A 26,870-nucleotide genomic window follows, 5' to 3' on the forward strand; every position below is an offset into this window, starting at 1 on the left:
AGAACATCTGCCAACATGACAATCACATGATAATCACATGACCATCACATGACCACAGCATGACAATCACATGATCAGAGCATGATGCCTACATGACTAGACTAGCTAAGTCTCACCTGACAGTGAATGTGGCCGAGTAGGTGATGGCGGGGTTAGCATGTTTTGTGGGAACGACGCCAGACTTTCCATGCTACGCTCATGACTGCTGGGCGAGATTGTTCGATCACTCGAACCCATGCTGTTGGCTAAGCAGTGCACAATGGCAACAAGTAAGTCAGGTGCAGGCTAAAGTATGATTTTCTGTACACCTATTAGACGTGACATGCCGGACTGTACAAGACTTTCCTGTTCTATTTCTAAAAGAAGACGTTATTGATGTTACAGCTGAAAACTACATATGAGCATGTTTTACATGCAATTTACATGTACATGTACTGACAAATTCCTTGCTAAGTCATGTCATACATTGAATCTCAACAAGACATGCTTAAAGCTCACTATGTCTCGTTTCTACCACACTGCAACAAACCAAACCAGTTATTTCCTGGATGCAAAAACCTCATTTATATTTAAAGAAGCAGCACAAGAAAAGCAAAATTTAATGTAAAGACAGCATAGATGATTGTGAGACGTGAAAAAAGTACAACATGGAAGTGGCACACACAGACAGACAGACAGAAGGGCACCACTTACAAAACAGCATCTTGTACTTCTCATACAGGAGAGGAACATGGTGGTGTACAGGGTAGTAGTGCAGTAAGGGCTGAGGGAATGGAGTTGGTGTGGGGGAGGGCTGCCCGCGTGTGGACACTATACGGGCCCTGCGCTGAAGGTATGGTGTACAGGGGACGTAGGGGGAGATGTAGTGAAACTGGTACTGATACTGTAGGAAGGAGCGGCGAGGGGGGAGGGGGGTTCGGGGGAGGGAGTGGAGGTTGCAGTTTGTGGCGCGGGAGACTTTGAGGGGCGGCTTGGTGCCTGTGGAACACAGCGAACATGGACACAAGAGAACAGAGGATGAAACAAAAATGCTACTGAGAAATGAAGCGCAGTGGTGGAACATGTATGCAGCCATACAGACATACAAAAAAATGGTACAGAAAAAAGGACAAGCGGGGAGGGAAACTTTTTGATCAATCTGGTAATGTGAAGTCAGACCACGAAACATGGTCCCAGTGATCTCCCACACTCCAAGAAGAGCTATAAAAACATCATATTAATACTCAAATCTTATGCAACTTAAAACAACATTCATCCACATGTACAGCTTTGTGAAACTACCTTATGATGAGTTTCACAAAGTTTCTGTGGGCACACATGTAGAAACAGACAAGACCAACATTTGTGTGTATGACTACCAACAAAACAGTTACTTACAAAAGGGTTCCAGTGTCAGACGTCCGACTGATGCATGAAACAAAATGTGGTACAAAACTACATTTGTACTGTTATCATAGCAACAGAGAAACTGCTCTAGCATAAATGTACATGTAGTAGTACATGTAATAACATCATTATATACTAGTAATACACAGAAGCTGCCACTGAACCTGTACTGGAAAAGTTACAAGTAGTATGTAGGTGTACAATGTATGTGGATACGCAAAAAGAAGTGTTTCAAGCCCTGCACATGTAACAGGCTAGGTGTAAAAGGTTAACAGATTGTTCAGCTGTTTGCCACAGAAGACTAGTGGTTCAAACTCACCGGTAAGTGTAGAGGTTGGACTGCTGGTGTCGTTGCCAGCGTCTATGCTCGCTAGCGAGGTGATACTCGCAAAGTTGGATGACACGGACATCTCTCGCTGCCGAGGCACTCGTTCTCCGAGCAGGAAACCCAGTCTTGTACGCAGGGCAGTTTCCGCAATATCCGGGGGAGGTGGGGGGCCGATATCATCATCCTCTTCTCTAGATTCTTAACACGAAAAGAACATGGAAATTGTAAATTTTAACTTGATTGTCTTTTAAAATCTTAGCTTCACAGCATTATATAAATGCTAACTAAGGCAACATTTGCAAAGCACATGTGTGGTGTTTACCTTCATATGGTGTAGCCCAACAAACTACTACTCTGTTTATACCTTAACACATTCATATACCAGTATGAGTGACCAGCCTCTCCAATTCTGTCCTGCCAGTCTTGCTACATACTCAGTAATGTAATCCAAGACCACAGAGTGTCTACTACGGCACCAGTTACCATGGTGGCAGCCCTCTGGTCCAATTCATTGACCTGTCCTTAATAAGTTATTTATTTGGAGAAGAAGAAGAAACAGAGCAAAAACAACATTTTATGTTTTCTACAAAAACAATGTGTTTTCCTTCTGTGAAGGTAAACATAAGAATGGTTATAATTGATTTAAAAACAAAACTGGTTTCACCAAAATCCTTACCCAGACTGTCGTGATGATTGACATCTCCATTGCACAAGACTGACTTCTCAGGAATTTTGGGTAATTCCTTATTTGTCTCTGTGGAAACAGTTCTCATGGGTGATCTATCCAAGGGCATGGCAACCTCCGGTCTCCGTGGCGATGACTCCGGTTCAGGGGTCGAAGGTGAAAGTTCCAACCGATCAGGAATCGGATCTTGGACATTTTCTTGTCTCTGAAGGGTGCTAGTTCTTGGCTTAGGGACAGGTTTACTGCTATCTTCCAGACTTCTCTCAAAGAACAATGTTCTAGGAGAGATGGAGTTTTGGGCATTCTTCCTACGTTCTAGTGTCGAAGTTCTGTGCTGCTCTGTGATTGGCACAACTATAGCTGTACAGACTTTCGTGGTAGTGGGGGTCACGGGCTGTACTGTCACATGATTGGCTGACGTATCAGCCGGTGCGACGTGATTGGTGGAAACAATGGTGGGGGTCACATGGCAAAGTTTGGCCTCGCTGATTACGGGTTGAGAAGTTACCATGGCAACTGGTCTTTCCGGTTCTGAAACGTGACTAAAGGATACCATTTGGCTCATGGTCAGGTGACCGGCAGTCACCTGGTTTGGCACGGACGCCTGATTGGGCGACGGCGAGACTCGGCAGGATTCGGAGACAGCGTCCTGTCTCTGGATGCTGCCCTCCCGCGGGGGCGGCTGGGGCTTCGTTTTGAACGTGCTCAGCGCGGGGTAGTTTGGGGATGTGCACTCCTGCCGCTGGGGCAGTGTTATTGTCTCGACACGCGGGACCAGGATTCTCTCCTGTATTCTCTCCTCCTCCACCCGCGGCATCTGGAAATCTACCCCGTTGTTCTTTGTAACATTGTTCCCATCATCCTTTGTTGCAGCATTGTTAAACTCCTTCTTTGCAGCGTGCACCTTTCCTTCACTCTTTGCACTCGTACAATCTTCCTCCTCCCTGTCCTTCAATACTTCTCTCTTATCACCTTCGCCAGACTTTTCCTGAAAAGGAACCTTCACAAAGTACCTGGTCGGCTCGCTGGCGTACTGTTTAGTGGGTTTACTCAGTAAAAACTTCGTAGCTCCCTTTTCGATCCCTCTCTGCGAGTCCTTTTCCTCCTGGGAAGAGTTACTGTACTGCTTGATGAGGTCAACGCCCTCGGCAGTCCTGATGATGTTCCGGTACTCCTGGGCGTGGCTCCCAGCATGCTTTGCAGCAGGGTTCCCATGATGCTCGGCTCCCCCGGCCTTGGGGAGGGTGTTGAGGGACGGCCGCGGAGGTACCTTGGGCGGGGTCTGCTTGTCAGATGACGAGTCGTCTTCCATGGACTTGCGGCGATGTCGCTCTCTCTCTGTTGTTGACACACCCATTACTTTACTGGAATTCCCGTTTGAAATACCTGCACAAGGAAAGGCAAAAAATACAAATTCTAGGTTATATTGAGGCATAACCCTTTGCCTAGATGGTTATCTTTCCGGTAGCGTTTGTATGTCATACTATATATGTGTGCGTGTGTGTGTGTGTCTATGTATGTGTGTCTGATATGTGTGTATGTGGTTTAGCGTGATAATACAAGAAGGTACAGGCAGATTGTTATGAAACTTGGTATGTCAGTAGGTCTTGATGAGACCTTGAAATGATTAGATTCTGGGCTCCCTAGTTATTGTTTAGATTTATATCTTTTTTGTTGTTTTGTTGTAACCATAGATTTTGCCTCTCATCTAGCAGCTGTTACCAAGGCCGCCAAGGTCACGAAGGTCACCAACCTGCCTGCTGCTGCCAGCAGATGGTTGGCTGGAGAGAAATGCGCTGCAACCAATCAGATTACAGAACCACCCGGGAGGGGTGGGGGTTAATTACAGGGTACCCTCTAGGGGTTATACCCAGGTGATGGCACCTATGGCACAGTTCCTGACCCCCTGTGTGCAGTCTCTTTTGTCTAGGGGAACGAACTGTGCATCTTGTTTCATTGATGTAACATCTTGTCGAGCACAATCCTAGGGGTTTGGGGGAAAATTTCTGAAATCTTAGCCCTCTGAAACTCAATTTCCTGCATTTTGAGGGGCACATTTTGCTGGTATTGACATCTCTTTCCATAGAAACTCAGATTTTTGCCTGTCTAGGAGGGCGGTGAAAATTGCCAGGTGTTGGAAGCAGATTACTGGGTACCACCTAAGGGGCATACTGGGTCACTGAAAGGGGGCCTGCATGCCCTTTTCCGTAGAGCGTAATTAGCCGTTTTAATTCTACGTAGAGTGTACACGGACCGCTCTAATTCAATATACAGCGTAACTGGCACATTTTGCATAGAGCGTAATTTGCTGTTTTAATTCTATATAATACATTGAAGATACCAGGAATTTATCTAAAAAATGTAATGAGAAGGCTTCCTGAATTCAGCGTAATATGTAGCCGGTTCTCAAAATTTAGTGTAGAGCGTTGTCAGGACCCCCCATGCAGACCCTCCTGAAAGGCTTAGAAAGGAGAGGGAATCAGGATGTCAGCATGGAGGCTGCTGGAATGGTGTTAGGGTCCTCCTTTGTGGGGTGAAGCCACATGTAACTAACAAGACCTGACGATTGCCTCAAGTGTTAAATGGGCTGTATGAATGCCTAAAATGCATGTATTTCCATTTAAAGGTTGTGTTTAGCTAGTGATTACAGGAAGGGGAAATGTCTAAATATGGGGCATTTGAACCATGTGTATGGAAGGGTTTAACTTTACTATTTAAAATCATGACTTGTACAATATCATCAAAAGGTAACCTAACTGCTTCAACCAAAGGTTTTGATTTAAGCTGAAGTATCCCTACATCTTTCCCTTTCTGTTTATATTAAAATATTTACATGAACGACTATAAAAATGATCCAAAAAGATGTACCAACAGTATCCCTGTTACCCCAATAACCTACTGTAGTTTTCTATGGCTATGTTGAAGCTTTAAAGATTCATTATTTCCTTTTTAAACAAATGTGAGCAAAGATTGAACCCCAAATTCATCATTTACACTGCTGCAACATCATAGAAAAAAAGACTGCAGTACTGCCTTCCACAGATAGAAGGTGCTGCTGCGGTGTACCGCCGTGCCTCCCAGGAGACGGAAGGCAGAGCTAACAGTATTAGTGAAGTGTTACCAGGTATGGAGATAAATGTTGGATCACCACCCAGGCAAACACCAGTGCCCTGCTGTGAGGAGATAGGCAGGGAGAATCAGGGAGACTGGGAACATAAATTAGAACTGTCTGGTGCTGCTGCCTGTGTGAAGAAATCTGTACCATGTACTGTACATGTAACACTCACTGTTTGAGATACATGTAAGAATGGACATAACTTTAATTTTCATGTTTGGGTGTGTAAAAAGAGATGGGACAAACATATTGTAATTCAGTTTGTGCCTCTGCCTGTGTGAAGAAATCTGTACACACATCAGTGGACTGGTGTAGCCGATCTGAATCTTTTTTCCGTCCGCTCAATTTTGTTTCACTGAGGTAACATTACGTCGAAAATTTCTGAAGTCTTGACTCTCTGAAACACCATTTTGATGGAGAAATTTTGGTGATAGACTAAGCTTAGTTTAATGACATCTGATTTTTGCCTGTCAAAGATGATGGATTGGGCAAAATTCCATCAAAATGATTGAAAGACGGATGGTGGCTAGAACAGAGATAAGAATGGACAGACCTTTCTTTTTCATCTTCAGGTGTGTGTAAAAAGAGACGGGATACCGGTACAACTAACTTAATAACTTTGTTATACACACTATTCCCTTCTTGGATTGAAACAGTAATAGAAAGCCAAAGAAATTCATAAAATCTTCTCATACATCAATCATTATAAATCCTATTGGGCAGCCATAACAAAATGTGTTCTACAGAATTTCTTTGTGAGATGCTTCAGTCATCAATCAATGTGACAGCACTATGGAAGGCCTGGCTATATATATACATCATATGGATTTCATTTGGCTGCCAAGTTCATAGAAAGGTGATCAATAAAACTGGACCTTGTAACTTGGACCTGGTCAATGTCACGATACAAAATGTACAGAATACACTTAAGTCTTTGGACTGTCAACATGACAAGAATGAATTCTGAGTTTCTGAATCAACTAGTGCTGCAGTAGAGCTGGTATTTTCTGGTCTTACATGTATTTCAGTCTAATAGTAACACCCCAAATTAACTTCCTGGTGGGCTCCTAACCGTAATGCGAAAATTGCAAGTTTGGGAGACAGATGCAATGTGGAGGATCAAATTAGGAAATATGGAGGTGGGGTGAGATAATCACAGGTTACCTCATGTAGGGGGCAACCTGAGCACAGGACACCCCATGATGGGTGAAGGAAAGGAACCCAAAATCTTCCTGGCAGAAAAACACAACAGACGATTGATCAACAACGTGAAATATGCAGCTTGAATGCTGGTCCTATCAAAGATTATGGACTGACTTAGTGTTATGTAAAGTAAGGTAATGCCTTATGTACCATCCCTTCCTTTATACATTGTACAATGATATGCCAGGAAAGGCACAGTGTATATCGAAAGCTCCTTGATATGAAAGAGGCATTTAAGAGGTGAAAAGATTCACAGAAAATACCCTTGGTTTTCCATGAACACAAGCAGGCCTAAAAAATATCCTGACAGAACAGGAAAAGTGCACGACCCATCCTCAAAAGCACCTTTGAACACCATGGAAACATAGTGTGACCAGAGACATTGTATAATGTCCTTGGTGTGACATATTGACACCCAATGTCACTCAGTGCACACTACATGTGCTTTGAAGTCGCCAGCCTTTGGCGGCAAGACATCCCATGTGATTCCATTCACTCCCTTTGTCAATTCACCTTCCATGCCCGTTTTGGCTATCTAATCTGACACACTGCTTCAAAAGCATTTCATAATGTTCACAAAGAAAAATATTTCATGACAAGCCCTCTCTATAGATTATACATCTTCTATTCATCAAATATGCTCCAATTCATATTGTAATTTGACGGCAAAGGGGAATATATAAGGGACTGTACGATATTTACCGGGGGGGGAGGGCTGGTGCACTGGGGGGGAGGGCCATTGAAAAAAATTTTGGCCCGGGGGGAGGGCCATGGAAAAAAAATTTGAGCCGGGGGGAGGGCCATCGAAAAAAAAATCGGCCTGGGGGGGAGGGCCACCGAAAAACTTTTGTAAAATATGGCGTCGCGTAGTACCGAATTAGAAGAAATACGCCGTAAATTCCCGAATATAGTACGCACCTTTTACATTTTTCAAAATCCCAGAAGTGTCTCGGGCCGTCGCCAAAGTCGCGGTGCGTACTTTATTTGAGTTTTCCGACGACAAATCCGTGGACGACCCAGGAACATAGCGGAACACCGGCACGGGGAGCTTGGAACGACATCGATCGTCCATAGCATGTTTAGGTAAGAATATTGACGAGTGGAAATAAAGTTAAACTTCAATAAATGAACATATTTCCTGTGACTATCGTCGATATTGACAGCAAGAAGAAGTCAAGTCACCCACGGTAAGAAAAATGTAGGTCTCTGGCAATGACGCCCGGCGCTTTGTCATGCCGACAGGATCGTTCCCCAGCTAGCCGGCGCCGACCTCAGTGGAACCCCGGCAAAAATATAACCTCCCGTAAGTACACATACAATTGTAGGGTTTATGAGTGGTAATATTTGAAATGGTCCGCAAGCCGTGAACGTTCTTGATCGTCGTAACGTAACATGTGATAACATAACAGTTGTGCCTAGACTGATGGTCACTTCCGGCTTGAGTTCAACTCAGGAATCTTCTACAAAGATTATGCCCATGTCGTTTCAAAGGTTCAGAAATTGTTAACCATGTTTCACTTCGTATCACAAATATTTTTAAATCTTGATAAATGCCACAGGAAATTACTTTGTAGCGGGCTACACCAGCCAGTACGATGTGAAAATTCCGGCTAAATGTACTCCTACTCTACTCTCCAAGCAGAGGTTTGGGTTTTGGGGGTATTTGTAGCGTGTTTTTAGGCTTTTTTTTATCGGGGTTTCTCTTTTGCACTAATTTTTTTTCCCACCAAACCCAACCTCTGCAGGCAGTCGAAAACTTCAATGGGCTATAAACCTAATCACTTCAACACATTTCAGTCGTTCTGCAAGGAGGTGTGAACCAGACGCATGAATAGGCACAGTCAGCAGGAGGCGTGTGGCCCAATGAATGCCTTTCTGACTGGCTAGATGTGTGATAACCCACCACTCGACTGTTCGGCAATCTGCAATGATAGGGGCGGAGTTAACTTAAAATGTAGTCTTTGATGAAATCTTACCGCCCGGCCGGTGGGTGGGGTGTTTGTCACGCCGACAGGCAAAGTACACCTACAGCTGACGAACACAGAGAGGGCCGTGGCATGCGCAGCGCTGAGGACAGCTTTCCAGAACATGGACCCCGAGAAGGAAGTCTTTCTTTCCTCTGAACAGACTGTACTTATAAGTTTTACGGAGTACAAATTAATACATGTGTTTATTCCTTTGATTTTGTGCACATGTGACAAAAACATCTATCACATAACGAGAGATTACTTGAAACGCAGTCAAACTTGTCACTTTCTCCTGTTCGGAATCGCATGTCCCATTGATCCCAGTAGTCTTTTGTTGTTGTGTTAATTAGTTTCGGTGTCAAATCTACCAGGCTCCCTCTACACCCAAATACTCCGCCTGTATGATTGTTGCTCTCCATGGGTCGATCGGGCGGGCGCTATTAAAGAAGTGTTCGGCGCATTTCGTATTAAAAACATTAAAGCTACGTACTTTTGCATCAACATTCAAGTACCCCCCCCCCCGTTACCGATAAAATCAATATTGAAATATTGTCTTTTTTTCACGAATCTTTATTGACCATTGCTTGCTTGATCACCAACACTCCAAAGCTGGATCCAAATCTGTGCGTTTCGCCGCACTTGCCTTACCTTTCGATGCGGTGGTGACGTCTTGCAAGTCGGCTGCGGCCGGCGGTGAAAAACAAGGCGAACTTGAAACGTTTCCCGCTACGTTACCATACAATCACTAAGTACACGGAATAAATCTAGTTTTTAACAATTTTAAATTTGTTTGGAACGACGAACTGTCTTTAAGACATACATACTACATGTTCACTGTGGTACCGGCCGTGCGTAGAAGGGGTGCGTACTTAATTCGAGTTTTTCCATTTTACGTTCCAGACCGGAATATTTCTTTTATTTGTCTCCCATCAGCCCCAAATCGGGGGTGCGTACTTTAATCGGGATGCGTACTTCATTCGGGAATTTACGGAGGGAGAAAGAGACATGGACTGGAAAAATGGGGGGGAGGGCCACCGAAAATTTTTTGGGGAGGGGGGAGGGCCATTGAAAAAAATTTTGAGCCGGGGGGAGGGCCATTGAAAAAAAATTTTGAGCCGGGGGGAGGGCCATGGAAAAAAATTTTACCGGACCATTTTGCACCAGCCCTCCCCCCCCCGGTAAATATCGTACAGTCCCTAAAGCACAGTAATCCTAGCCCAAAAGCCTGAGTGTTATAGTTGGCTACGAGCCATTTCTTGGGCTCAATGTTCCTTACAGGCAGGAGGCAATATTCCCTGCCCTATACTCCCGCTGAGGGGCGGTGGTCGAATGTTTATTCAATTTTGTGCCCTCATGTTCGACTTCACAAAGAAGCACAAAGACGCCTGCAACAACTCATTAATAATAATGGCACGCTTCTTTCTCAGCTTTCTTTTCCAGATTTGCTGTGCTTGGGGAGGGGGGCTGTGTGGAAACATCAGTGCTCCAGCCTGTCTTGCTCTACTGGCCTTTGGCTTCTGGTAGAGTAGAAGTCACGTGTCGACCCACAACATGCTTCACTTTCCAAACCACCTCTGAAAAGTCATTGGAATGAAAACAAGAGCTGGATTACCTCATACCATTGTCGTGTAAATGTATTGTGTTTGGGTTGTCAGAAATGTGCTGCTGTATATAGTTTGACTTTCTTTTAAACATTTTCGGCCCCCCTTCAATAAACCAACTAGTTTCATGTCTGTCATTATTCCAAGTTACTATATATGTTTTCAAAACTAGGCTTAGTGCAAATTTCAACAAAAGACCAAACAATTTTGGGAGATTTTCAGGGGTTTTTTTATAGCCTGTATGCACGCTGTGTAGCATGTGAACTAATAAGACAGATCTAGTCCCAAACTGTGCCTTATGTTAAGCTAATTATCCGTTTATCTTGACAGTCCCTTGTCTTCTAATCAAGCACAGATAATTAACCAATTTATAAACATGTACTCCCTCTCTGGGTCCTTAACACGTCCTTGGAGATGGCTCTCATTATCTGAACTTGCGGCTTCCTTCTGATAATGAAGACCTATGGGCCCAAAGCGTCAAGACTTCTGTCTTTAGCTAACTGCCTTTAAGGTAGCCCATAATATAATTATGTTACATGTATGTGTATGTCTATTCTTTACAACAACAATGATGTATAGTCACACAAACATACACACGCACACACGCGTACACACACACACACACACACACATTCACATGCACGCGGAATATAAAAAACTACAAATTGCCAATGCAAACTATCATATTATCTAATACTCCCAATTCAGTTGTTCAGAATCATGACTATGTTTCTTCATGTAATAAAGAGAAAGTCATAAAATCTTTATGTTATTCACATTCAGTTTCTCTACTTTACTAGGAGTTAGCATCCTTGCATGCTGATTTCAGGCTGATATGTGGTACATGTAGGGAGTTGAGTACTGATAAATGCCCTGCACAAGTTCAGTAGATTAGCTCAGGTTGTCTGCCATATATCTTAACTCGCCCAGTGCACCAAATAAAGAAGGCTACTAAATCACTGTTGGAGGATGCAGACTAATTGGGGACAGTTATTCATTCCACTTTAGGTACTCCCAAACTCTGTGGTAACAAATTCACAGCTAGACTCATGTGTGCTACTTTGAAAGGTGTTAGAACTATCAAAATGTTACACGAGGAAAGTGTTAACTGATGGAAAGGAGTGGATGCTTCTTAAAACATCTGAAAGTTTTCAGAACCTATCCAGTTGCTTGAGTAAGAATTTCCTGGTGTACATGTTGTATCTCATTACCTGGATGTCTAACCTTCACAGACACCTGCAATGTTACCCCCTCCCTATTTTGCACATTTTTTCCACCTCATGATCATGCTGCTAACAGTGTCGAAAAGCTTCCAAGATTACAAAATGTATATTGTTGAATGACTTGATTTTATTTCATCATTCCAATGTTGCACAATTCCACTTATAATTGGCCCAGATACGTCGATCAAGGTTAATAGGCATCAAGTATTTTGTTGGTATTTTGGCATGTGTGATTGCATTGGCCTACTTTGCTTTCCTATTGAAAAAGATGCTCAAATTTCTTTTTTCATAAACCTCTACATATCTGATATTTTTCTACAGATATAATTCCATTCAATATCCCAATAATGTTGTGGAATGAGTAAGTTTTATTTCAATATTCCAACAGTACACAATTCCACCTATAATTGGCCTACTTTATTTTCCTATTGAAAAAAGATTGTCTCATTTCCTTTCTTATACCCTCTACTGTCAATATTTAATACATGTGTGTTTCTACATCCAATATGTCGATATCTCTCCACGAAATAACTCTCCACAAAATAACTCGGTACGTGTATTCCTGCACACGTCGTTACCCAGGATGCCCCAGTGCCAGGCTTGACGGATGGACCCCGTGTCCGTCTCCTGACTTTTACACCGAGGAAATGACGACGATCCATCACGTGTGCGAAACGCAATCAAGCACGCCAAGGAGATGGCCAAGGACGCGCACTGCCCTATTGAAACGGCCTCTGTTATACGAGACACTGCTATCTCTGTAATAAATTATGTTGCCTCTAAGTACGTGGAAAGATGTGAATCTGTGTTATTATTGTATACTGGCTGAAGATGCATGGAAAACAGATTAGTAACTTAGAAAACTTTCAAACAACTGCTTTGAGTACAGTACAGCAAAAAATGTGCCCATATATATTTGTTTTAGAGAATGGTTTATTTTACTCCCAATATCATTGATAGAGTTGCAAATGGACACATTTTTGGCTAATATAGCTCAACGCTAGTGCTTAGAATATCTATAATCTTTTTACATTTGACCTTATTTCTAATCCTTTTAAGTTAATATTTGACCCTCTTTTACTAACTCCTGGCACAATAGACAGTGATGACCTATTTACTAAAATTAACTAAAATTATTCTACTTGTGAGAAGTTCCCCTCCCCTGTCACTATCAGTGCACACTCCCCAGACAGTACAGCTCTCCTCCGCTCCCCCAACAATGCACAGTCCCTAGACAGAACAGCTCTCCCCCCTCCCCCAACAATGCACCCTCCCCAGACAGAGATGACAGATGGAGCACAAATCGCTTGGGTGGAGGCAGAACGGCACTTTGGGATGTTCCCAATATCCCCCATTATTCCCAGTCTACCCAGCAGTGGAGGCTCAAATCCCTGAAGGGCAAGTCGTGAGCTATAGGAAGTTACAGACCCGATTTACACACAGGCAAAAAACTGCGTAAGCTCATGAGCGTGCGAAAACTATATATGTCAATTTTTCTTGCATGTACATGTACAGTGTATATTGGCCTGCTTTGATGTATGTAAAGAACAAAAGATCGTACCTTACCTTGAGGGCTGGTATACGATCGGAACTTACGTTTTTACGTACATTGAAGCAGGCCGATTTAGGCACAAGAAAAATTCAATGTACATAGTTTTTGTGCGCTCACGTGCATTCGCAGTTTTCATACGCTCGCACTGTGTCACTGCATCACAGTGTACGCAATCTTTGTACCGTCAGTGCGTGTAAATCGGCGTCACTGTCACCTTCCCCTCCCTAACCATCACTCCACACAGTTCTGTCAGGGAGGATTTCCGCTGACCCATCCACACACACATAAACAGGGTGTCTGTTTTTACTGCTTCCTCTTCAACTTTACCATGTTACAGGCCACATTTGTCACACAGTGTGGGGACTGCAGCTAAGATCAGCAAGCATTAACCAGTACTTCTGGGACAGAGAAGCTTCTATATCCACCTTCATCATAGGTCAACATCTTTGTAAATTGTACTTGTAGTTGAACTACTTCGTTATATCCATGAGCTGGATGAAAGAGGGCTTGCATGGGGGGTCCCGACAATGCTCTACACTAAATTTTGAGAGCCGGCTACGTATTACGCTGAATTCAAGAGGCCTCCCCCATAACGCTTTACAATAAATTCCAGGTACATGTACAAATGTAGCTGTAATGCAATACGTAAAATGCACCAATTACGCTCTACGTAGAATTAGAGGGGTCCATCTACGCTCTATGTAGAATTAAAACAGCCGATTACACTCTACAGAAAAGGGCATGCAGGCCCCCATAAAAGAACCCTACTTACTTATGACGAAGAGTAGAGGTGACTTGGTGTGGGTGGACATAAACGCGAGCTGATTCGAAGCCGCACGGCACTAGCAGCTACTTAAAAAAGCTTCATGCTTCACCTCAGTTGAAGATGACTGCTTTACCTTTACCTTGCTGAATGAAAGCTGTATTTAAGAAACCATGGAGCTTGTGGGTTTGTTTTTAAAACAGTCAGACACAGGATAGTAGAAGAAAGCAGAACCACGCCTGGAATGTGTCTTCCTTTCTTACTTTCTACTCTAAAGACTGAATAGGAGGTTCAAGAGAAAACAGATTTGTAGAGAGTCTAGAATTCCTCCATTATACAAAGTGAAAACAGGTTTGAAGAAGTTATGGGCAGTGGTATTCGTGTTTCCTTCAAATATAAAAGAATGCATTACATTCTATGGAGGAGTACATGTAAAACATGGAATTCTTTCTTTTTAAAAGACAGGACTAAGCAATAGCTATGTGAATCTTTCACCAGCATAATATGATCTTTTTTTAGACCAGAAAGGAATTAGGTGTACTGGTTGTACATCAATGAAGGTTACACATCCAGGTAATGGGATACACAAGAAAGTTGTTACTGAAGCCAACAGGATAGATTTTGAAAACGTTTCAAGTAACATCCACTTTTCATCAGTGACTGTTCTGGTTGAAGTTGATATGTATTGATCTTTCATTGTTCGAAACTACACGTACATACAATTTGCTACAATGCTGTTGAAATTTTTGCTTTCATGCCCTACTTCTGCCATCTTCTCCTCTTTGAGATGTGGAGCATGAAGAGCCCTGTTGACAGATAGGACCATTCCATTTTAGGGACTTCAGGGGGTGGCAATAATCCACCAAATGAATAAAACTGACAGAGAAACCCCTCCAAAGCCCTCCTGTTACAGGCAGCTGGATGCATTAAAAGATAGGTGAGAAATGAGGGAAGCATAAATCCAGTCTTGCGGGCATTTTTGCGTTCTACCCTAACCTTTGACAAAGCCCCATCTTGTGAACTTCATCATCCAAAACGTCTGCATCTGTTGTCTTTATAGGAAACCATAACTCAAAGTCTCTAGTAGTATACCATGAATATGTCCATTGTAACTTAATATGTGCATCCAGCTACTATTTCATATCATATATGCTATAGTGAAAAGATATGCTAGTACCATAACCTATTTTTAGCCTGGTAACGAAAACTACATTGTATTTTAATCATACAATTTGTCTCACGATTTGTGGAGAGAATAAAAGACTCGGGAGCTAAAATATAACCTATTTCTAATTGAGATTAAATGAAAAAACCTGATGTTGTAATAACTCAAGAAAATTGATAACTCAAGTATTACGCTTCAAGTTTAACCTGCTTTACTACTTTTCAAAAATGGTACTTTTCCCCAGTAGGCACGGCAAAGAGCAATGAGTTATGGTTAACCTACTCAGGAGTAACCCATGCATCAAACTGTATTGCCTACAGCTATATATAAACCTCAGCAGGGTGGAGGTTAATGTTCTTCTGTAGTCCCCCCCGGGACCATCCTAAAAATCAGGTGCTGACATTTGTTAGAATCCCCTGACACACACTGCTGGAATGTGACCCCCCTGGGGTTATACCAAGTTAACCTGAGTGATAGGGGAGGTCAGGGTGGTAACAGGTAATACATTACAGGGCTCGAAATTCAATTTTTGGATTTTGGAATTTTTGCATATAAGCTATAATAAGTACTAAAGTAGAATGTCAGAAAAACCTAATTATGTTTCATTTCTAAAAGAAGAGTAATATATGATTTTACTACTTTTCTGACACTTAGATGGTAAGAATATGCTGTATACAACTACACATTTAACATCTGTAATGTTACATACCTAAACGTATGAAAATATTTGGGCGCACTGGTGGACCCACAGAAAAAAATTGGGTGCACAGCTCAAAATTTGGGTGCACTAAGGTGCACATGCACCCAGTATTTCAAGCCCTGCATTACGTTATTCGTGATAGCGTGACTGAAAACAGGAGATGAAAATATATATTAGACTAGTCAAGGTTACCTTTCCAATTATATGTAGGTTGGGCATAGGTTCAAAATGATATCAGTCTTCTTTATTACTGCTTAGCCCCATTACTGGGTTTATAGGCAGATGATTTGGACTGTTTTGGTTTTGTTTGGACGTTTGTTTCTCTTTTCTTTCATGGGTGGAGATTGTAGAAATAATTTCTGAATACACTGTAGCAGGTTGCTTCCTGAAACTAAAGAGATTATAGACCTTTAGCCCAGTTGCATAGACAAGACACCTGTACAACCTTTCAGATGGCTCTAGCCAGCTCATGATAGGACCTGGGGAGGAGAGTGCTTGCAATCAATGGGGGTCCAGGGCAAATTTTTGGATTTTCAAGCCTTTAAAAATGCAATTTCCCACATTTTGAGATGCAAGTCATGACTGAGAGTAGTTGTTGGCAGTCCTTTGCATGTTTTTTTATATATTTACCCAAGATTTTGATCAGTCTTGTTCAGCTAGGTTGACGAATTGGTTTAGAAATTTTTCCGTCACACACCACAAAGTTCCTGCAATGGACAGAAAAACGGGTGCTCGCTAGAGCCCTGATATGTACTACTGTAACAGACTGGGGCTTTGAGAGAAGCTCCGGTGCATTGAGTGGAGGGCTTTGAAGTCCTTGTCCATGTAGGCCAGATGGACACCTTCTCCTGACACTCCATACATTACCCGGTTATCCCCACTTAACCTGGCCTTGATGGATCCACAGTCCTAATTGATAAAGGGTTGACATTACAGCTTAATGGACGCGGGCATGTTCTGGCCTGGGGAGAGTGGATGGCCAGCCAGGGAGAAATAGTTTGTCTTGCTGGTCAGTTGACGGGGAAGGATCCAGTACTTCATGGAGGGGAGGGGTGAGTTAAGTTCCACCAGTGCTGCGTACATCATTGTATGTTTAGAAGAATACTAGCCTGGATGCCAGACCCATAGCACACTAGGCCCAAAGTTGCATGCTGGATAACTTGGGGCCTTGTGAGCTTGTGGCATCCAGGCTAGAAGCATACCTGTCTAGGGTTATGGGGTGGTCTTGTTGACTTGGAATCTAGAGGTTCTGGGTTCGAATCCCTGGTAGATCTCAGTGTTGAGTCCTTGTGTGCAACACCTACATGTATTTCCTCACTGGACGCCTAACTTCGGTTGGGGACATCGAATGACTTCCCAGTACAATATACTGAATATCAACTGTATGGCAGAATGAGTGAAAGAATGAATGACTTACTATGTTGATGGACTGCCACAGCGTCTGTCTGCTTCTCCTTTACTTGTTCCTTAGTAGATGTTGTCACAGAGTCTGATACAGGTAAAGTGTGCCCGTTTGGGACTGAAAAATATGAAGGACTAAATTATTGGCTGACTGGTGCATGCTTTTTCTGTAACTATGAGATGTCCCCAGTCATTAAATGTGAATTGCAGCCACAAACCTTACAACATCTAGAAGTGCTTTGCAATTTTGAGCTGTAAGAAAATACAGTAATGTACTTTTACTTATGGTAAAGTTGATTACATGTACATGTCAATGCAAATATCAGGAGGTATATATGGCAGCTCTTCATTAACATTAAATTGCACACCTTGACTACCCAGTAGTATATTGTTTCTCTTCATCATATCTAGTGAAATACAGGTTATCCTAGGCTTTTAATGTGTATTATGTTCTTCATCTTACACACACAAAAACAGGCCCACCTATATGACTATACTAGTAGGTTTACATTGACAAGTGCACTGCACAAAGAGAGAAACAGATTTTTCCTGACCAGGTTTATTGCAGATGGGACACTCCTCCACCTGGAACATGCAGGTGAAACATCGCTCGTGTCCGCAGGCGTCGATCAGCCGACGTTTCTTCCCCTTGTTGTACGGGTGTCCGCAGATGGGGCAGTCCTTCGGCGCCCCTTCTGGAGTAGACATCTCCGTGGGTTCCATGGTTCACAGTGTCTGTAAAGAAAGAAACAACAAGTTGGAAATTACACATATTCTATTGTACATGTACATGAGTTCCATGGTTCACAGTGTCTGTAAAGGAAGAAACAAGAAGTTGGAAATTACACATATTCTATTCTACATGTACATGGGTTCCATGGTTCACAGTGTCTGTAAAGAAAGAAACAAGAAGTTGGAAATTACACATATTACAAATATTCTATTGTACGTGTACATGGGTTCCATGGTTCGCAGTACCTGGAAAGAAAGAAACAAGAAGTTGGAAATCACACATACGGTATTACACTGTTCTATTGTACGTGTACATGGGTTCCATGCTTCACAGTAAAAATTGTAAAGAAAGAACAATAAGTTGGAGGTTACACACACTGTACGTTGTACATGAAAACCTAATTTTACTGTACCTAACTGTCCAAGGAAGCCCTGGATACACCTGTCATGTTAGCAAAAGGAAGAAACTGGCATTATGCATATCCCAGAAAAAGGTGCGAAAACGTACTGATGTTGCGATTAAAGGGTTATCACTTGAAGGGTAGTTGGAAAATACTAGCAGGTACATTTGTACCTGGTGCACTTGTCTCTATATGTACGTCATATAACACTTTGAATACAACCTAGGGATTTGGCTATGGAGTCTGCATGAAGGGCATTGTCTAGTTTGTTTGTTCTGTACATACAAGCTTCCTGTGTTTTGCACATTGGTTCTCTTTACAGTTTAGTGTGGTAACTCTTTATAAGATGATTCTACAGTACAAGACTTAGTATATATAATATATATCACTACCACATCTCCCAACTTAATACGTGTGAAAATTACACATTTCCGCATTGCTTTAAAACCTTTCCAGCTACCTTTCACTAAATCCATTTTCAGGGCAACCCTTAGTCTTATCATTACCCAGGTTATTTCAATTCCTGATTCCCTGTCCAACTTACCGGTGCCTTTTTACTTAGCTCCGGGTTATTTTAACTGTCCATAAAACCATCTAACCTTTTCCGGTACACAGCATCACAATTAGAGCCGACAGTAGGGCCTGGAGCGGTGCTGGATAATGATACCTCAGCTGCACCCAGATTTCCTCCAAACTACAACACATCCATCTTACTTTCCCCTGATCTTTTCCAGCTCAACATCCGGTTATAGGACACGACAGGTGGTTAGGAACACTGGGAAAAACCCATTCATTTATTTATCGCGTACTGTATGTATATTGCATTATACCTCGGACACGCGTCGCACCACTAAGTCTAGCTAACCCGCTGCCTCCAAACGCTGGATTAAAGAGTTGGGTGGTTGGTAAGACTCACAGTCTCTGATGGGATTTAAGACTGGGACTGTGGCACAGAATATAGAATTCTCAGAACAAAGGTTGTACTCGGTTCATGGTAATGACTGCGGGGTGTATAGTTAAGTGGCTTAGTCAAACGACGTAGAGGAGCCATAACTGGCCATTAAAATTACTCTAAATGGCCCAATAAAACTACTATACCAACTTTACGTCCCTGGCCTGTTTCACTGTGCAGTGCATACTTGAACAGCTTTGAACTTCAGAACAGGGTAAATATAAACCTGGGAGGACATGCTTCATTAAAAATTTAAACTTCGTTAGGGATTTTACTGTACTGTCATCAAAACAAGAGATGGGAATTCAGCCTGGAATTTTAATGCACAGGACCCACAATATGCTAATTCCAAAGTGATAATGTTCCACAAGGGTAAAATACACACTATCGAGACTAAAAAAAGCATAATATATTATACAATGTACATGACTTACAAAATTTAACATCAATACATGTAACTGTGTCCTAAAATAAACATTAAAGAAAAGGCAAAATGATGTATAATCATTAAGCATTGCTCACTCTCCTGAAAAAGCTTAAAGATTTACACTAACAATATTTTGGTACATGGTACATTCAAGTTACAGACTCACAGTGCCATTGCACTTTGTTTTGGAATGTGCCAATACAGGTAGAATCTTGAACACACTGTTAATAGTGCACACCCTCAGTAAGGTATGACATTACACTACAAGACTTTAGCATGAACGACAAAGAAGGCTTTGTAAGGGGTAAACAGGAAGGCCTGTTCTGCCTGGCTGGAATCTGCAGACGCAAATGTTTGCATAGCTTCAGTCTTCTGCAGAGGTTCAACCAATCCTTCTGATATTGTCAAACCTACATCAGCTAACATCAACATACTGTAACATGTTTGTTGTATGCATTTTCATTCTGTTGTTTTATGTTCTGAGAAAAAAAAAACCTAGTGAAAATACAGACAAGAAAGGCCACCAGGTCCTGTGCAGTGTGAAATGCCTGTGTTGACACTTGAGGGTCATTTAAAACCTGTCTTGTTTACTTGTCCAGGTAAGCAGCTATGTAAGTGTTGAGTGACTGGCATGTTTACACCTATACACTCTCACCTGGGGGACAGGTATAGTAAACAGGTGGACACTTTTGTCTGGAAACGACAATCAGAAACGCAGAATAATAGACAGGTTTTTACTTCAAAATACGCCCTACGCGTGCACTCTCTTTTCTCCATTCTGCGTAACATCTCAACGCCCTCCAACTATGTAAAGATTTCTGATTTGGCAGTTGCATTTCAATCAAAATTCTTTGAACTTCACAAAAAACAAGCTGCTAGGAGACCCAAACTAATGTCTCTTTTTTTCCAGAGCATGTGCTAACAGCAGAGTGCTCAACTCGGAACCAAGAGGTCCCGGGTTTGAGTCTTGACACACCACCGATCTTGTGCCCTTGGGAAAGGCACTTTACATGACTTTCCCCACTTCGCTCAGGCGAAAATGAGTTTTGTATTGTCCCTTGTGTTGGTGGCAGCATTAATATAAGTTGAAAAAAATCGAGTGTGTTCCCACCACATCTTATGATTGTGATGGAATAAAAAAAACATCCCCCTTCTCCATCCTGAGGTTCTGACTTCATCTCAATATCCCAGCCATCACATGAAACTTTCAAAAGTGTCAATCCTCCACCACTACACTTGCACTTGCTGAGGTTACAGTTTTGTTGGAAGATTTCCAGTTAGGCAATTGAGAGGATCAGATGGTAACTTTCTTCCGCGGCTCTTTCCCATCCGAAGCACTTTACTGCATATAGTTGCACTCCATCACCCATTGACATTTATGTGGTGCTACAAAATATGGTACATTCATCAAGGAGAATACTTTCCACAAATGTTACCAGTTCTCAGGATATCACTGACTGTTTCCTCAACCCCACCTGGTTAACCTACCTCCCACACACATGTATTGCCAAAAGAATACTTTACTTAATAAGGCTCCGCATGGCTTTTTCCAAGAGGCTTAGGAAGCCATTTTAATTCACCGTTAATCGTAGCCAGCCAATTAAATTCAATAATTATTGGGAAATCATTTATGAAGTGCAAATTCAAGTGCATAATGACATTGCATGGTATTCACAGGGATATACTGGTATATTAAAGAATGTCTAGGCGCTAGAAATTAATGATTTCTAACGCCTCCAATTATTTTAAAAGCTTATCCCCACCTACATGTATACTAGTACACTCTTGTATTAGGTATGTAGCATTGTAGCCTTACTTTACACTGTATAATTGTTGTGCAATAAAATTATTATTAATGGTATAATATAGGTTCTTCCCTTCACTCTACCATCTGCACAAGTACTGTGATAAATGCACCAGACTTTACCTTGGCTCAGGACCAAGTCCAACAAATTATTCTGATTTCCAAACTTAGTCAGTCATCAAATCAGAGTTTTTATGGATCGGTCTGGCTCGTAGCATTTCCTTTCTCAATATTTGATGGGCCATCTGGGTAAAATGTGGGGTGTGGCAACTATAAACGCAAACTGTAAGGGCAGTTATCAACCCTCTACTATGGGGTTATAGACTTTTGATGTTGCTTGTAAATCTTCTCTGAATCTGACTTAAGTATTATACATATTATCAGAAAAAATAGGCATGTTCATGTCATGTATAAGTCATTAAAAAGTATTTACATGTATTTTCATGGAAGATATCTTTGGAAGAATCCAGCACATTAAAAGATTTATTACCACATTAATGCCTGTTAGATAAAATATCTGTGTATAAAGAGTTCCAAAATGTAGACAGTAACGGTTTTCTGTTTCAAAACATTGTTAAGAAGCATATTATGCTGAACCCACAAGCACCCTTTCCAAGGTCTGGAAAGCCTCAACAGTGTTATTGCTGCAGCAAAGGGGCTCTAGAGGTCAACAAGACATTCCTAGAAGGAAATTAAACTTCAACTTGAAACCACACAGTGGCTTCTCTTGTTTCCAGTGCTTGAGATTACAGGGATTTTGTGAAACTGCTTCCTGATGCCAATGTAATGCTGTGTACCAGTTCACTGGACCAGTTCTGGACTTGTAAAAATGTTTAGGTTCCAGTCCAAAAAAAGTGAATGCCTGGAACCAGTTCCGGACTTACCAAAAAAATCATGTCACATTCCTCTTTTAAAACTTAAAAACTTGTTCTATTAAAACTACCTAACATCTTCAATAGATGAAAAATTTGCACTGCAAAATGAAGAAAACATTGCCACTGGGCATTGGGCTACAAAATTTTGCAGTAAAGATGCCTCATTTCCCATTATGAAATGTTCACTGAAAAGTCCCTTCTGTATTTTGTATATGCCCTGGGTTTAGGTCTGGACTTACAAGTCTGAACCTGAACCTAAACCTCTGGACTTGAATCTGGACTTGAACCTGAATATGGCTTTAGGTACACAGCACTATGCCAAGGCATGAGACAGCAATGAAGAAACAGGCCAATAATTTGACTATGCAACATGTCAAAAACGTTACTGTCAATATATACTGTCATGGAAGTACAAAGTGAAGTCTTCATAAATTTTTTTAAGTGCTTGCAACTGCCTTGATTTCAGTTTACAATACCTTCAGTTTCTGAACGTGTATCCCAAATTTCCATATCCTTATACATGTATTATAGCTGGGAAACATGGAGTTTTGCTACTCTCCAAGCAGAGGTTTGGGTTTTGGGGGTATTTTTAGTGTGTTTTTAGGCTTTTTTATTGGGGTTTCTCTTTTGCACTGAATTTTTTTTTCCACCAAACCCAACCTCTGCCGGCACTCACCTCGGGGAGGGGCAAACCTATTCAAAACACTGGCGATAGTGCCCCTCCCCGGGAACCATCAAACTGTCATTAGGGATATCCATTTTATTGTGGTGGATTATCACACTTCTAGGCAGTCGGAAAGGCATTCATTGGGCCACACGCCTCCTGCTGACTGTGCCTATTCATGCGTCTAGTTCACACCTCCTTGCAGAACGACTGAAATGTGTTGAAATGATTAAGTTTATAGCCCATTGAAGTTTTCGACTGCCTGCAGAGGTTGGGTTTGGTGGAAAAAAAAATTCAGTGCAAAAGAGAAACCCCAATAAAAAAGCCTAAAAACACACTAAAAATACCCCCAAAACCCAAACCTCTACTTGGAGAGTAGAGTTTTGCCAGGAACGAAATTGCTTTTCACTCTGGATATCTCCTTGTGGAAGAAATTTTCCAACACCTTATCGCAATGACTGTCAGCCAGTCAGCCCTAAAGTCATCCTCATGCCTTCTTCAGTCATTGATGCTCCATTGCAGACAGAAGTGCCTGAAATACATGTAACCTTATCAACAACCTCTACCATCAACTACTCAGACACCTTAGGCCTAGGGAAAAAACTGCTGTGTTTCCTGTCCCAGTCCTGAAAAAATTAAGGTCGGTAGGTAGGGATTATCTTTTTTTTTTTCTTCTTTTCTTATTAGACTTCTTATTTCCTATGCCAATGATGGAAAACTGATTGCACAATGTTTCATCACTCACTTGTCAGATCATGGAGCTAGAAAAGCAAAAAAGCAATGGAGCAAAAAAATTCATGTCCCCTGCAGGGGGGGTCCACCCAAAAAAAGTCTAGCGTCAGCAGTTTTTCTAGCTAATCTAGGGTCTGTTGGGAAACAGGAAACACAACATTATTTTTCCTAGGCCTCAGGTAGCAAGTGTACTTAGCACCAGACCGTACATCAGCCTTTCCACACATACATGTATGAAGGGCGTTCAGGGCCATTTGCCTTTCACCCGCTTTCCGTGAAGATCAAGAGCAGAGGCGAGCCCTCACCACGAGGGGCATCTGTATAGATTGTGGTCTTTCACCTCTTTCACAGCGGGATGACACGCAAAGCTTCGGGGTGTGAAAGTCGTTGGGAAAAATGGCACTCGCAGGGCAGCAGAAGATTGCAATCACTGACGCAGATGGCACCAATCCAAGCTCGAGTGCGAATATCCGCCTTGGATATCACTTAAGATAAGTCGGCATTTCTCACCCTCAGAAGCACCGCAATAGCACCAAGGCTACAGCGACAACTCTTCACAAGAAGCTTTCAATAGATATGAGGTTCCCACTGCAAAGAGATTCTTTTCAAGTACCTCTGTCAATATAAATGTTCTATTGTAAAGAGACATTGGTACTCCTACACACAAGAATCCCTCATCTTTAGTACAAGGGCTCTGGGGCCTTGGCGTGATATTTGATGCAACCTGACAAGTTGGCAGCATTACAAGTCTACTGTCATGTTAACTAGACACTCACTATAGATAAATGGCAGCAGAATAGACACCTGAACTGATGGTTATCTGATATATACAAATGTAAGTTGCCTCAAAATATTTCACCACTTTTTTTAGAAGCATTACATGACAGGGCAAAAGAATCAAACTACAATTCATTTTTATGCTAATGGAGATATGTTTTGTAATGTAATACATTGTAGTTGATACGTAAATGTTTAATATTATGTATGAACAATTGCCATCTTTTCATACCCCATTAGCTTTAAATTGTTAATTCACATAGGTGACAATCTCTATTGTTTCCAGCTAACAATCAAAACAATTGTTCTCCTATTGCAGGAACAATCTGTATTGTTAGAGACAACAATCAAGACAAATCATTGCCATTGTCTCGTGATCCTACTATCCATTGTGTTCTACCATCTGGGTTTGATTTAGTGCCATTCAAACCCGTGCAAGTTGGGCTGCTAACTCCCGTGTTGCAGGAGCATGGATCAAGTGCATTAGCTGTGTGCCTGGAGGGACATTTGTATAGATCGTGGCTGTCACCTGAAGGGATGTGTGATGTAGCGGGTGTTCTCTGGCTCTTTACTCCTGCACACTTACTGCAGATAAACGCAGGTCGCAACCGACACTGACTGGCAGGTGTAAATCCCACCGGAAGGCAAAGCACGGGACAGGGTACCACAATTGGGATCATATACCAAACTACAGAATACATCTAATGTTACAATACTACAAGTGAGTACCATAAAATAGTCATAGATTACATCTATAGAGTGGCATATCCCAGGATACGTGTAACTCTCCCAGTGTCAAAGGCATCATACAATCTTCTTCTAATTGGTCCCAATGCTGATGTAAAGGATTGTATTCTTTGCTCAACCTGCCTTTCTCCTGCAAGTCTCTAATGTCACTGTCACTGACGAAGGTAGTGGATGTTACCTGAACATCTAACTGTTTTTGGCATGTTTTATACTATCACCCTGTAGATTGTTGTTTTATTGTTGTTTTATTTATTGCACATACAAAGTAAAAGCAAAATTTGCAAAACATAAGTATAACAGAAACAAATAAACATGCAGGGGTAGAGGAAAAGCCACAGGCTTGTATGACAACCTCCCCCCATGTGAACTAACATTATATTCTTACATCAATGAACAAAATAATGAATCAATTAAAGAAATAAGCAAAAACAGTCATATAAACAAAATGATCAGGTTTAACATAAGTAAACAAACAATGCATGAACCAAACAAAACCAATGTGTTTGGCTACAAACAAATGAAAATATAGCAAATTAGTAAATCTATCAGTAAGAACATGAAACAATGTAATAGTATATAAGAACGTAGTATGTGAAAAGATGATCTAGGAAAGTGCGGAGTCATTAATGAAATCAGCTTTGACGTGGGATTTGAAAATATTTAAAGATGGACATAGCTTTAATGTTTTGTTTAGGTTATTCCAGACTGTAGGTCCCCTGTACATGAATGAGAATTGCCGCTGATTAGTTTTTGCAGTAATAGGCCTTATATAATTGCTTTGTCTTGTGTTGTAGCTATGGATATCTGAGTTCAATCTGAAGGTGTTGTAATAGGTTTCAGGAAGACAGGGACATTTACTTATTATTTTAAACATTAGCAAGCAGGTTTGAAGTCGGTTTATATCATAAATAGTCAGTATTTGTAACTTTTTAAATAAGGGGGCACTAGGGGTAGTGAAGGAAGCTCTTAATGTCATTCTAATGTACCGTTTTTGAAGGAGAAGGAGATGTTGGAGTGACCACACTATGCTTACCTTGTGGGAGTGATAATAGTCACCGGAAGGACTGATTCTGAGCAGACAGGACTGGCCTTGACCAAGGGCATCTTATCAAGATATAATATCCTTGCCTTGACCAACTCTGACCTGTCTCCTGTCCACCCCTACCCCCTATACAAACACACATGTACCAGTCCCAGCTTTCACACTGTGGGCATCCACACTGTCAGACATGTATTTAGGTCAAGTCTAGCATCCCAAGTCAAGAGACAGTCACTACCATAGCAGCAACACATCCTGAACAAACTGGCTGAATACATTATGTTAGCCAACCTTTGGGTAAAATATATATTTGTTTAGGTGTGAATGCTGCTTACACATGCATTGTGATGACAATTTACATTTGTACTGTGAAGGTCCTGTTTACTCGACATGTATCCCGATATGACAATAATATAACATTTTCAGGAGCATGTAGAGTGGTTTTACCAAAGCTTGGAGTTTGAGACTGTTCATACCAGTATATACATGTACAACCGGCATTTTGTACGTAATGTACAACAATTCATTTGTTGAGTCACATGGCATATAATATAACTCACAAATTCTATGTGCGTGTGTCTCTGGGAAATTTGACATCAAAATATTCATAAAGTTTATACAGACAACAAAA

The 26,870-nt window shown here is 41.7% G+C and overlaps 1 protein-coding gene across 4 annotated transcripts in view; it reads right to left on the reverse strand.

The window, feature by feature from the left end:
• The window catches only part of LOC109474148 (protein TANC2-like), an 89,932-nt gene that overhangs the window by 11,227 nt on the left and 51,835 nt on the right, over positions 1-26,870 (reverse strand). For 2 of the 4 annotated variants that reach the window (XM_019774356.1, XM_019774355.1), the window contains exons 5-10: positions 17,644-17,824; positions 17,106-17,207; positions 2,391-3,785; positions 1,706-1,912; positions 694-978; positions 117-245 (exon numbers count right to left, since the gene is read on the reverse strand). In XM_019774356.1, the coding sequence (XP_019629915.1) occupies positions 117-245; positions 694-978; positions 1,706-1,912; positions 2,391-3,785; positions 17,106-17,207; positions 17,644-17,812 (2,287 nt within the window). In that variant the 5' untranslated portion in view covers positions 17,813-17,824. Of the gene's footprint in view, positions 1-116; positions 246-693; positions 979-1,377; positions 1,405-1,705; positions 1,913-2,390; positions 3,786-17,105; positions 17,208-17,643; positions 17,825-26,870 lie in introns of all 4 variants that reach the window. The other 2 variants (XM_019774357.1, XM_019774358.1) reach the window with 2 other exon arrangements.

Source organism: Branchiostoma belcheri, unplaced genomic scaffold (genome assembly GCF_001625305.1).
Source record: "Branchiostoma belcheri isolate BF01 breed outbred unplaced genomic scaffold, Haploidv18h27 scaffold30, whole genome shotgun sequence".
Taxonomy (NCBI): Eukaryota; Metazoa; Chordata; class Leptocardii; order Amphioxiformes; family Branchiostomatidae; genus Branchiostoma; species Branchiostoma belcheri.